Raw genomic sequence first — 14,536 nt, 5'->3', positions numbered from 1 at the left:
TTATTATCTGATTAGACCCTCTGAAGTTTCAGAAAAATGTCTTTCCCAGCCTAATTGGATTTTTGTTTTGGCTTTATTGTGATTTATAGCTCTTTATTTGCAACAGCTATTGCAGATTGCCAGGTGAATAAATTATCTCTTTTTTTAAAGAGTAGTACCATATTAGTGAAAGCAGATATAAAATCAATGTTGGCATTCCATTGCAAAGACAGAAGATAATGTAATCAACATTTGGGGGTTGGGGTTTTTTGGTTTTTTTGCTATTTCTTTATCAGCTGAAAGCAATAGTTTATGAAATGCCTTATCATAATCAAACTTACTCAGGAAAGGGAATGTGTTGTCAAGTAACATGTCTAGGGTTAAATACAAAGCATAGTCAAAAAGAAGGGGAGAGATGCTGATGATAAATAAAACCATCTTTTTGTAACATCTGAGGGAAGCAACTCTGGTTAGAAAAATGTTTTGTCTAGCTTCCTGCCCATAAAAGGCTACAGCTGGTTTCTTTCATTAGGTTTCTCTTCAACAGACAGTTAAGTTTCCACATTGTAATTCAGCATATTATGGCAGCATATAAAATTAATTAAGGAGCATGTTTTAGGCATAGGTGTCCAAAAATGGTAGCTTGCCTTGTGTATAGTACCTTGTGTATAGTACCTTATTGCCCAGAGTTGCTGGGAGTTTAATAAATTATTATTAGCAAATCAAAACCATTATAGGTAGTCCTCAACCTATGACAATTGGGACCACAATTTCCCTTGCCAAGCAAGGCAGTTGTTAAGCATGAGTACCTATTGTAACTCACGTTTTTCTTTGAACAGTCGCTAAACAAATGGTTGTTGAGGACTATCTGTATTGTTAATATTCATTAAGTATTCACTGTGTTCAACTTTGCTTGAAAACCATTAGTTTCTACCAATAACCCTGAATAAAGCCCTTCTGTGTTATTTGACAGTGCAAAAAAATGTGATCTGAAGATCAGATTTAAGGAAACCACTAGATCAAATTATTACCTCCAAACTGATCTGATTATTTCATGGCTTTGCACATGCATAACAAGTCTCTCTCTTCCCCCACACTGTCCAGGATAAATGTTTCCCAATCCAAATCCATAATGTTTGCCCCAGTTTGGACTCCTGATGAGAATTGCCAAGCGGGAGCCCTTAAAGGCACAAGTTCCCTTTCATGTGCTTCTCTTTGCTTATTATATGGGACCTGCTGTGTGGAATAATGGAAACACAGAGAAAAATTGTGATTTCTGGCAGTGGATAAGCTTAGCAACAAAGCTAAAAGAGGCTGCACAAACAGCGGCTCCTGCATAAATCAGGCTAAAGGAGCAAAGGGCTCCAGGTGGTTGTGTCCCTTAGTTTAGGTGCTAATGGGCACTTCCCATACTCAGCCTAACTTCCAAAGCATATAAAACATTAAACCTCTATAATCTGGGGGTGGGGGGATAACCCCACGTCTATATTAATTTTTGGTGTCCTTCCCTCATCTCCAGCATATCTACACTTTTCTAACATCAAAAGAAGTTTAATGAAATGTCTCCAAAATAAGATTGCTTACCAAAATGGAATGGGGGGAAATCTACATAATAGTGCTTCGTATTTGCTTGGTAGCCACTGTTCACTTCATCTCTCAAACAGAACTTTATTTTCTTGCTTTTTTACACATACATATTACCTAGATAGTCAGCTCACAAGCTGTTCCACCTGAAGCTATCTGATTTGGGCTATAAAACCCAGTCTCCAAAAGCCAAAAATAAAACAAGGCAAGTTAGCTTTATACCATATCATGGACATCTAGATCTTTGTGGATTTCACAACCCTTGTTCTAATTTCCCAGCAAAATCCAACTTGCCTCAATAATTGGACAACTGTGTTAGTGCACTGCTGGCCAATCTGCTATTATCAACCTTGAGTAGCTTCAGGCAATGTTTTAGTGTTGATCTCTATCATATTTTTTTCCCCTGGAAGTTGCACCAGCAAACAGTTCAAGGAGAGGAATAGTTATATAACTGTCTACCTTTAGCTGGCATCAGACAATAGCAGCAAGGGAAAGCTCCCAAATCACTGTTCACATCACTTCCTCATACTTGTTAGGGAGAAGGGAATTAAACAACTTACTGAGGGTTTGGAAGGATTAAGGTTAGGCAGACTGGTGAATCTTTTTAAAGGAATGCTTAAGTAGTCCTTCTTTGAATGCAACTGCATGCACGTTTTGTGCTGGATCTATCCTGCTATAAGATATAGACTGGCTTGATTATAGAATAATTCCAACAAATCTTCTTAACAAAGTGACTTTGCAAACCTAATGGCAAAGCTGAGTTACTGCCAGAACTTGCTCCTATTCTGCCTGGACAAGCCGGCAGCCAACCTGCCCAGTGGGCATAGAGCAAATTGAATATGGTCTAATGGCTTTCATGTGTAAAGCTGGATCACTTCTGGTGATTCTGCCTGGACAAACCAACAGCTGCTTTGTACAAGCAACATCAAAGCGGATTCTGACAATCTCCAGCAAGAGGCATGCAAGTCCAGCTCAGAATTGGCTCTGTCAACAAGCTGGCAGCGTAATCCTCATTTTCTCCAGCAGCTGCTATAAAAAGCAAAAATCAATCCAAAATAAATGTAGAATACAAACTGAGAGTCGCTTTGTCAAAAACAAAGTCCAGATTTGCAACAGAAATGAAATTCATCTTTCCTGTTAAAAACAGGGCTTTACACGTCATTCATTTATTATTTCAGTAAAAACTGATAAAGTTGCAAGGTGCTATTGTCCTTTTATCTGACACAGAGATTAAATGTTAATGATTAAAAATAATGAAATTGTTAGTATTACTGGGAAGAGGGGGAGGCTACACAAATGTATTTACTTGAGGAGATCGTGGTTTCACACATGTTGAGAATCCCTGATGTGGTCTAATATCTTGTGAATTAATTCACTGAGCCGACTTAGCTGAAGTCAATGAAAATCAAGTCAAAGTTTTATTCTGAAAGAGGGGGAAAGGAGGGAGAAAGTGAAGTGATACAGGTAGTCCTTGACTTAGGACCACAAATGAGCCCGGCACTTCTGTTGCTAAACAAGGCAATTGTTAAATGAGTTTTGCCCCATTTTATGACCTTTATGCCACAGCTGTTAAGCGAATCATGCAGTCCTTAAGCAAATCTGGCTTCCCCCATTGACTTTGCTTGTCAGAAGCTGGCTGGGAAGGTTACAAATGGTGATCACATGACCCAGAGACTGTGCAACTGTCATAAAGACATGCCAGTTGCCAAGCGCCTGAATTTTGATCACATGATCATGAGGATGCTGCAACAATTGTTAAGTGTGAGCACTGCTCATAAGTCACTTTTTTCAGTGCTGTTGTAATTTCAAGCAGCCACCAAATGAATGGTGGTAAGGCAAGGACTATCTATATTCCTTAAGCCATGTACTACGTTTGATGGGTCAACAATACTTACTTTCTCAACTTCTGGCAGGCAATCCAAGAGAGCCATTGTATATTCTGAATCATTCAAATCATTTTCACATCCATTTGCTGTCATTTTCAAAGGTCTTTTTACCATGGCATCCAACACTGCTTCATAAAGTTGCTTGGTTATCAATGGAGAAGGCAACTCCCTTAAATAATCTTTGAGGATACCTAAACAAGGCATGCAGAGTAAACAAAGTGTAATGAATTTACCAGAAAGTCACATTACAGCAGGACAATCAGTAGTGCTCGTGCAGAAATTATCTCAAAATTGGGTATCTTGGAAATACATATATATCAAATTACGCTAATTCTCAAATCTGAAAATCATTTACAACTCTGAATGTTAATTCTTGTTTCTTTTATTCTCTTTATACACTGTGTGCTCCTTAAAGGAAATGCCAAGATTAATTTAACAATGCTCTTATTGGGGATAGTAGTCATAGCATTAAATCACTTCTTATTTTAATACACTTAACATTTTATCAGAATATTTTTAAATACAATGTATCATAGTAGTCATAACCACAAGTGAATACAGGTTGTTCTGCCCCGGCTCAGAACTGTTGCAAATGTTTTATTGATTCTTATTTACATATGTTAATTCCATTGTGTCTCATCTCATTTAAAACCAAATTTCAGAACTGGATATTCAGGACAAAGCTGCTAACAAAGCTGTTGCAATGTCTTAACGCCACTTCCTTCACACACACGCCATCCACTCTAGTTCCAGCCATATGCAGGTCAGTGGCATTTTTTAAAAAACTCAACACATATACTGCTGCCAAATACCACTGCCCCAGTAAAGATCTGCCACTGCTATTTTGATTGTTCCCTTACACCAGGGCTCTTCAAACTTGGCCCTTTTATGACATGTGAACTTCAACTCCCAGAATTCCTCAGTCCACAAATCATAAAATGGCCAAGTTTGAAGACCCATGTCTTACATTCACCAACATTGCCAGCTCCGGTGCTCTGCTAGATGCCAAACAGCTGATCAGTGCCCCAGCTACTCCTTTGTGGCCCACCTTTATTTTTAATTTACCAGCCTGGCCCTGTCTTCTCTACAAATTGTGCAGGCCATTCTAATGCATAACCCACAATTCCTGAAACAGACGCAGTTCCTCTCAGTTCATGGGCATCATTTCCAGCAGTTACAGCTAATTACAAATTTTAATTAAACAGGTTTGAAATTATTAACTATATGAGGAGTGGTCATATGTACTGGGTTTACTTAATCTAATGTCCATTAAATTAAGTTTTCTTTGGAGGAGGAGACTCAAATGCCATGTGTTAACCCTTAGCTGAAGGTGGGCTTATATTTATGTAATTGTTTTAAGTATTTGTTTTATTTCTGTTGTACACTGCCCAAAGTCACATGTTTATGAGAATGGATGGCTATATAAATTGGATAAATAAATAGATGTTACACTAAGACATTCAAGCCCAAATAGCAGAGTTCCTAAAAAGTAAAACAGCAAAGTAGCTGAAAATAAAAGGAGGCATAGCTGAACCCATATCATGGTTATGTTCATTATGGTTGATTGTTTTTTTTATCTCAGTTGCAGCATGTTATATTTATTATGTGTTGTTTTTAAACACTGCTAGCCATCTGAGTTACATATTTGAGATAGGCAGCTGTACCAATTGAGTAAACACATACATACATATTCACCACAACTAACTCCCTCCTCCAAAGGCAAAACACTACAGAATAGATCTTATCAAGTGAAAAATTTACCATATTAGTTTGATTGTTCTCTTAACATTATAAAATAGTTCTTGGTGGAAACAAAAATACCAAGCTAGATTTTTTTAAAATGGTCCATCTCTTTGTCTATTGTCTATTCTTTCTTTTTTTTAAAAAAATGATTGACTTAGGGGAGAATTCAAAACTGAATTCAATCACAGCCTTTTAATTCAGAAAAATCAGAGTTAGAATAGGAATAATAATAATACTGAATCCAACATTTCCTTTTATTCTGACAGTGGAAGCAGTCTCACTTCTTCTTGGCTATCACAATGCAAAAGTTATTTTACTTTATTTTAATCAGACAATAACACTTTTATTACACAAATGTTTTGAAAGATACGATAACATCACTAGGTAAATGCTTTCAGGTCCTATGAGCAATATGGTCCTTGAGGTCTCCTCAGGCTACTTTTTACATTGTTAAGTCTCCCTTTATCTTTTTTAAAAATATATAATCTGATTTTGATAAAAATAAATTGAATTAATTGATTGCTTCTTCCCTGTGACTAGATGGCATTCTATGTTTACTTAAAAGGCTGAAAAGCTTATTTGCAGCTCTTCACCCTCTCCAACATTGCCCACCACTATCTTAGGCAAAACAACACAATCTCTACGCTTGTACAGCTGAAACTACAACATCCTGTTTATTTCAGGAATCTCTCCAATCCCACGCTACATTTTGGGCTATAAAATATCAAGGCCCCAAAAACAGATACATCATTTTCCCAAACTATTAAAATCTAAACTCAGATATTAATTGCTTTGCTCCCCATTTTGTTCGTGCATGCCGCTGAACGTAAGCATGCCGCTGAACGTAAGCTGTGCCTTAATTAATAGTACTGTTTAATGCACAATGAAAACAAAGAGCTGAAAGTAGGAAGCTGAGATACCAATTTAAGTATCTGCCAAATAAAGGCCTTGTTAATCCCCAAACCATGACAGAAATACCCACTGCTGAATTTTTCTTAACAAAGCAAAACTTGTTGCAAGTCTCAGTGTGCCTACCACAGATCTTACCCTATGACCCAACTGTAATGTGAACTGTGTTAACTGAAGACTTTGTTAAGAGAACAGAATTTTTAAGAGTAAAGTAAGGGCCTCCATTTCTACTCTTCATAGAGGGGAATTCAGAAAGTTTCTGGGACTACACAATTTCAGTGCCACCCTCAGGATCTTCCAGGTTAAAGGGCTGTTTTTTGTCTAAATGTTTCAAGTAAAGTTTATCCACAAATTAGCAATCTAAACCAACCTTTCCTCAACCTTTCTTACATTTTCTTTCTATAATTCCCAACAGGAAAAATTCCGGTTTGGCTTCTATATCTATTTGCAAAATTTCTTCCAACCACTTCTTTAATAAGTTCCAAAATTTTTGTGCCTTTGGGCATTGCCACCACATGTGGTAGTAATTCCCAACGGTCTCTTCACACTTCCAGCATATCGAGGATTTCCCCTTGTTCATTCGTGCTAATCTTATGGGAGGGAGGTGCAACCTATAAAACATCTTATAGAGGTTTTCCTTATAGGAGGTTGCTAGAGTAATTTTTAGATTTTTTTCCCCCCATAAACTTTGCCAAATATCCAAATCAATATTGTGCCCAAAATATTTACACCAAATTATCATCGTTACTCTGGTTTCTCTTCAGATCGTATAAATCTTTCGCCTTTTACAACCTTTCCTCAACCTGATGCTGAGCAGGTAGCTTCAACTAACCTTCCTATAATCTCCAGACATACTATAATCCAAAAATTTAGATCAAACCTAGTGTCCAAACCTTGGCAACTTTTAAGACCTGTGGACTTGAACTCCCAGAATGCTGGCTGGGGAATTGTGGAAGTTGAAGTCTACGAGTCTTAAAGTTGCCAAAGCTGGACATCTCTGCTTTAGATAATCCCAGTTTAGGAAAGGCTTAAATCAACAGCAGGATCAAATGCTTGTAAATAACATTTCTGGGGCGGGATATATTGAAGTTTAGGAGTAGGGGAACTAATCACAAAAGAGTTCTACTATCTTTCTAGCAAAAAAACAAAAAAACAACTGCTCTACAGACAGCACAAAATACCTAAGTAGAGGGAAAGGAGTCCGCTATGCCTTTTTAAAAGTGCTCATCAATGGGAAGGCACTTTTGGAATGTTTTTTTAAAGGATTCACACTGAGCTCTGCAATCAAGTCACCTGGTCTTTCCTTTTCAAAACACTTTCTCTTGCTTCATTCTTCTCCAAAGAAATTATCAGCCCTCTGACCCTACACTCTCTCCTTTTAGAGACTTTTAAGAGAAGGCAGTTATTTTTATGGACTAGCATCTCCTGACAGCTTTATTTTTCTTGTTCCAACCATCGCTGGCACAGAATATAGGCAGTAAGGAGAGAAAATGCATACTTCTCCAGTCCACCTCATTAATTTCTCATTTTTCTAACCCACTGAACTGTCAACTATGTGGTGTGATTTACTACAAGAGAGTTCACATGGCTGGAAACAGACATGAGGCAGAAATATCAAAATCAGCCAGCTGCTAAATTTGCTAAGGCACAATATTCTGAATGACATGTGCATTTCACTGTAAGCCCAGTGCCAGCCACAGAAACATTTCTGAGTCAAGGTTTAATAATTAAATGTGCATTTCCTGGCCAACAGAATAGTTCTTCAAAAGAGGAAAATGCAAAGTGGTTTTTCACTGAAGAGGAATTCTGAAGATTGGCAAATTACTAGTATCAAGAACAATGCTTACTACTTTATTAGGGATGCACAAATTTCTTAACAAGTGCTTCTCTTTCAACAAAGTGCCCTTTGAAAGACCTTCCTCAATATCCAGAAGCCACTCCTTGATCTAATTCAAAACCCTCCTAAGGACAGCAGACACACACACACACACACACACGTATGTGTGTGTGTGTGTGTGTGTAGGTCTTTGGTTATTCGAGTTTTCTCCCGCGTCAAATTGGAAGTGTCTTGGCGACATTTCGACGAAGTCTCATTCATCATCTTCAGGCTGGTGTTTTCGGCTTCGTGCTTCTAGGAGCTCCTAGACCTACATATAAACACCCGCGAAAACCTCAGAAAACATATATATATATAAAATACTATGCTCCAGCCTAATCTTTACAAATGTAAATCCATTCCACAGAAGTGCTCATTTTAATTAGCTCAGCAGAGATATTTTCCTCCCTTTTACTCATCCATATTCTAAGAACAGAATTCATAATTTGATGTCACCTGCAATCTTCTCCCTATTGAGGATTCATAATAAACTAGACATCCCTGAAAGAGCAGGGATGGCATTGCAGTGGAGACTGAAAGCCAGAGGTGAATTCTGGCTGACTCGGTCTATCCGGATAAGGGAGAGATTGTGAGATCACCCACTAAAATTCAGAACAGCTGCTCCTCATGAGTAGACAAAGGAAGTTGAGGTTTTTTGCCGTAGAACAGCTGGGAGTTGAGGGATTTCAATCAAACTAATAGCTGTAATGAGCTTTTCTGACTGGAAACAGAGAGCCCCATATGAGCAATAGCAGCTACAGTTCTGCTACCCACCACAGAACTCAAATAAATTTCATTTCTAATGATCCAAAGCAGAATAAGTGGGATGAGGAATTTATCAAGTTTGCCCCCTAAGGCAGAAGTACCCTTCTACATTAGCCAAGCAGCTGCTGAACAATCAATATCCTTTTTTTCAGGTCTGATGGTAAGAAATGATGGGAACTGTGGGGGGGGGGGAATCTCTGCAGCCTTGAAGTTGAGAAAAGTCTGATTGCTTGGCATTCTCACCAAAGAGCAGAATTTCACTTGCTATGAGAAATAAATAATCAAATCAACTCCTTCCAGTTACTGAACTTTCAACAGGTGCTGTTTGGTAAACTAAGATTAATGATGACTGAGAGGTATCTTTTTAAACTTGAAAGCTGGGATTTTTAGGACATGAAACTCAGCAGCTGATTCCAGTTTCTATTCTGGCTACTATAAGACATAAAACTATCCCTGCATTGCTACATGCCCCAAATAAATCATAAGTAAGGGCTTTGAAGATTTGCAAGACAAGATTAACAATTCAGTAGTGTCATATTAAACATTCAAGCACTTGAATATATGTGGCAGGCAGAAAATATGTGCTATTTTTACCATTCTTAACTACAAAATTCTATTTTGCTCTAGGGAGAGGAGACCATCTCCACTGACTATTGACTTCTGAGGACTGCAGGGACTTTTTGATATCACTGGATTGGGCCAAGGGTTTTAATGTTGTAGTTTTAAAGCACAAAAATAATTGCATATAACCTCACAGATTATAATACAACCATTAGATTACAAGACTTTTTCTTTAAAGGCTTATATATCAAAAGTTGTTATCAACATGTCTAACAACTCTGTTATGTAACTCTGACATGTTCAGAGGTGAATAACAGAGGCTAAGGACATGCAAGAAGTGTGGTCTGTTCCTCAGAAGTGCTGTGTGCAGACTTCCCACAACAATTGGCTGGTCTCCGATGAAAACAGGATACTAGTTCTAAGGATGGATGCTTGTTCTAAGACAGCAAAACTCTTTATGGGGAACACTATAATTCAGAGTCCGTGCATATAAATAAAAGCAGCTGCGACCATTCAAAAGAAAAGAGGCAAAATGACAAGAGACTTTCTAATTCCAAAATAGCTGTAATTCAAACAATGTTGCTTGAAACTGTCCATCCCCACAGGAAATTCCACTCTGGAGACCTTCACATCCTCCAAGAAGAGTAAAACAGAAATTTTACTTAAAAAGGAAGTTGTGAACATTTTATTCAACTGTGCGACAATGTAAAAACACCAAGAAAATTTAGCAGATGATTCAAGATGGTATCCCAAGAATGATATTTCTAATCATTTATACTGGGGATGATACTTTAGAACAGGGATGTCAAACTCGCAATGTCATGTGACATGTAGCAACGTATCACGACTTTTTGCCATTGCTGGCAATGGGGTGGACGTAGTTTCGCTATGATGCATCCGGCCCGCAGGTTGGCAGTTTGATATCCCTGCTTTAGAATGTAACAAAATGGTGCAGATCCTCCACTTGTTTCTTGCCTGCAAATATACACACTATTGATTTATGTACTATGTAAACTCAGTCTTCACTTTTTGGAGGTAAAATCCTATTGAGATGTTTCTACCACCAAAGCCTTTTGAATCTCTGTACACCTATGAATGCTCTAACATCTCTTGAATATTTTTGAGTTGCATAAGCAAAGCTACTCACAGCCCAAACATTTCAAATGAAAGAAATAATTAACTTTCTTGCATAAGAAACCAAGAATGTACACTTTTTTGAAACAAATGTACAACTGCACAGACTCAAGTACAATAAATATTTAAGAAAGACTTGTGCAAACCTATGGCAAAAGGCAGGGAAGCTATTTGGGGCATAATATGGAATATGATTATTTACATTTTCCCCTTCTGATTTATAAGACAGTAGATAATATGAACATGTATCATTTTCAGTGTGCGTGTGTAGCTGATATGTCCTTATTGCCAGATGTAAAAGAAGTTCTTAAAAGATTCATAGCTCCAATAACTTCTTGACCAAAAAAATAATTTGCTTTTATACAAAGCTTGCATTGGTTTCAAAAGAAGAGAATGGAAAAAATATACACTGGTTTATTTGTTCACTAGAGCAAGCTTATTTCCTTGTTACAAGAAGAAAATTGAAGAAACCTACATGTTCAGCTACCACCCTCAGACATTGTAGAACTGGGGAGAGAAAATTGGGGAGAAGGAAACAGCCACAGCACCTAACAGGAGCCCTAAAGAAACCATCTTTTCTCCTCTATAGCTTTGTCTACTATGCTTTAAGCAATCCAAGATCAGAACCTTGGGTGAAAAAAGCAAAGATTATATGTATATTATTATATATTAAATTTGCTTGCCACCCACCTTGTCACAAAGTGACTCTGGGTGACTTACAACATTAAACTGAAACCATAAATACATAAAATCACATTGAAATTGCAATAAAATATAACTAAGGGTGAAGAGGAAGAGAGGAGAATATATAGGGAGTGAAGTGGGAATTGCTATTAGTTGATCAATCACCTCCAGTGTGAAATTTGCCCATTGGGACCCTAAGCCAACTGGTAGAGCCAGGTCTCCAGGCTCTTGTAGAAAATCAGGAGGGTGGCATTAAAATGTAGATTTTAAGCTGGAACTATTTCTATTAGGTATAATTTCAGGAAAATATAAGAAAGAAAATGGATGCATAATGGTACATGTATTAACAGCAGCAAGAATTGTTTTTGCACAGCATTGGAAAAATGAAGAAACACCATCTGAAGATGACATACTTAAGAAAATACTAGATTGTGCAGAAATGGATAGACTTACATTGAAGATTAAAGAAAAAGAAGATACAGAATACTTTCAAATATGGGATGTATTTTACCAGTGGCTGGAAAAACGGAGTAGAGATTAGGGTTTTAATATATATTATTAAACTAAGACCCAGACAACATGTTGTTTATTAAGCACTTATGAACTGCAAACATAAAAAACTAATAAATAATTAAAAAAAAAATCAGGAGGGTGGAAATCAATGTCACCTCAGAGTGCTAGATGCTCCAAAGGGCCGGGGTCACGGCAGAGAAGGTTTTTCTCCTGGATCCGCCAGCCCAAATTCTTTGACAGGATCAACAGCATATATCGTAGACACGCTATGTTCAGACAAGTTTCCCATCAGTATACTGGGGTTGGCAACTGAAATCAGATGGCTCATTGATTCACGCCTTTAGAATTTCTGCTTTCATTGAAATATGAACAAATCCCCATTTTCTTCATTAAAAATGGGTTTCATAAGATTCTTACAGCTGATTTAGCCTTTATATCAAGATGTGGTAGCCATTAAATAGTAATTGTTACACCATTTTTTATTAAGCTGTGAATATACTGACAGTAAATACCATAAAGCAGTTTCCATACTTTCTATGCTTAGGTTCCATTCATATCTATTGACTAGAATCTAGAACAGTGTTTCTCAACCTTGACAATTTTAAGGCATGTGGACTTCAACTCCCAGAATTCCACAGCCAGCACTGCTGGCTGTGGAATTCTGGGAGTTGAAGTCCACATGGCTTAAAATTGTTAAGGTTGAGAAACACTGATCTAGAACAGCATTTCTCAACCTTGGCACCTTTAAGACATGTGGACTTCAACTTCCAGAACTCTCCAGCCAGCACTCATCTGGAGCCAAAATTATTCCAGAATCCAGAACAAAAATGAATCTAGATCAAAACTGACAGTATTGATTTTACAAAGTTAAAAATATCCTCAACTTGTGTTTAGTGACAAGGTTTCCATAGTAGGCAGTTGTCAGTTCAAAAGAATCAATTTTAGGACATCATTTGTTAAAAACATCTTTTAATATTTACTTGTACGATACACTGCACAATAAAACCCTAATGACATTCTGAGCATTTCTTTATCCTTCTATAAAAAAAGCAAATTTGTTACCTGTTATCACATTTATATCTGGGTACTGAGCCTCACACAGAGTAACTGCTTTGCTATCCTTCTCAAATGCCTCTCGGAGTTCTTTCTTCACAGCTGCCGACCCACATAAACGGTACAGCCCTACAACCTAGAAATAAAATATAAATCTTACCAGAGCAGCCTCATTTAGTTTAACGAATCAAATCAAATATCCAACAGAAATGCAATTTTAAATAGGCTCAAGGTACCAAGATGACCATGAAAGACCCTAAGAGGACTAGAAGGGAACCCTGTATCAAATAAAGCCTATCAGAAAAAAAAAGCAAGATTATCCATGTTGCATTAAGTATACTGACTGCACTAAGCAAAAGAGAGGAAAGAGCTATTTTAATTGTAATGAATGCAGTGGTATAATAGGACAGGGGAGACGCTTGTACGCTTACAGAGTGACTTTACATTCAGTCCTAATGATCAACCTGATGGCTTAAGTCCACCTTAACTTCAGCACTGTCTAACCTAGTAGACTTTACCTGCCTACTCTATTAGAATTCTTCCTCAAGAAGTCACGGAAGAGGATGCTGGAGGAGTTTTCTCAGGGATAGCCATTCATTCTGAAATACAGAAGCTTGCATCCTGAAATGAGGGTGGCCCCTTCCCTATTCTTACAGGGTTGTCTGCACTGAGTGTGAGCTGTAAAGTAAGATTTATAGATGAGAGTGCTATGGAAAACCAGATATTTAGGTTAAATATCTAATTAAATAAGGTTAAATAAACCATTGGTTACCATAATATGCAAACCCAGTCTTTATCCCTTGATGCAGCACACTTGGCATGGTTATTATTGTTATGGGGAGAAAATGAAAAAAAAAGACAGTTATTATTGTCTTTTTTATAATAAATTAATTATATGCATTTATTGCAGCTTGGACAAAGAAATTTTGTCTATTTTTAGAGAAGCATTTTTTTTTCTGCACCACATAGCCAAATATCATGTAACTCTCAAGAAATCATATGCTGACAATTTGGTAGCAGTAAAACTTATTTAAAAGGCTCTTCAGATTAGGAACCCTTCTAATTAGGAATACGGTATATATGCCTCAAGGAATGGCCCAACATAGTTTCAGCACAAAACAAAACAAAACAAAAATCTAAATCATACCATGAAAGATTGCTTCTTTCCTAGCAAAAATATAATTAATCTCTAAGAGTTTTTTCAAAAGGCACTTCCATTAAAGGTAACAAAAAAGGGAAAATAAGTTACAGCAAGAAAGATGTATTGTCTTAGCATTTTTAATGGAAGGTGGAATACAAGTTTAATAACTGCGGCACCTCATGTAGAAACTACGTGTAACACTCACTCTTTTAGATGCATCATTATTACAAATGAATGTTATTTCAGTTGTAGGATGAAGCATTGTTACTGTACAATGCAATGTAAGAGAGTGAGATACTGAATATAATATTAGATGAGAAAATATTTCTCATCTAAATACATCCTGTTACAGTTATAGAGTCCAAACCAGAGCTAAATGTTTACATGCTACTTGAAATTCAGGATTACATTTTCTCTAACAAATGGAGAAGTTGGATAAACAATTGTTTTATAATATAAACTAAAGCAGCATAAAAAAGCTTTAGTCATCAACATTAAATACCAAAGAGTATTATAGTACTTTAAATATTAACTCATTTATTACGTTTTTCCCTAGAACCTAGACCACAAAAACTTCAACCACAATATATTTGCTAGACTTTTCCTATTTTTTTCAATCCCTTTTTGGAAATTTCTAGATTAATGATCTTTAAAAGCACTACATTCTTGTGGGCTAAGGGACAAGGTAAAGCACAGGGCTGCATTTAT

General features: G+C 37.0%; 1 protein-coding gene across 4 annotated transcripts in view; it reads right to left on the bottom strand.

The window, feature by feature from the left end:
* Nucleotides 1-14,536, bottom strand: part of SYDE2 (synapse defective Rho GTPase homolog 2) — a 46,790-nt gene that overhangs the window by 8,783 nt on the left and 23,471 nt on the right. For all 4 annotated transcript variants that reach the window (XR_005553905.1, XM_039320980.1, XM_039320981.1 and 1 more), the window contains exons 4-5: nt 12,697-12,823; nt 3,459-3,640 (exon numbers count right to left, since the gene is read on the bottom strand). Coding sequence is in view for 3 of the 4 variants with exons in the window: in XM_039320980.1 (XP_039176914.1) it covers nt 3,459-3,640; nt 12,697-12,823 (309 nt within the window). In the remaining variant the exon portion in view is untranslated. The remainder of the gene's footprint in view (nt 1-3,458; nt 3,641-12,696; nt 12,824-14,536) is intronic.

The sequence above is a fragment of the Crotalus tigris genome, unplaced genomic scaffold (genome assembly GCF_016545835.1).
Source record: "Crotalus tigris isolate CLP2741 ecotype Arizona unplaced genomic scaffold, ASM1654583v1 scf7180000023718.2468807, whole genome shotgun sequence".
In the NCBI taxonomy this organism is placed as follows: domain Eukaryota; kingdom Metazoa; phylum Chordata; class Lepidosauria; order Squamata; family Viperidae; genus Crotalus; species Crotalus tigris.
This window is presented reverse-complemented; position numbering and strand designations above follow the sequence as displayed.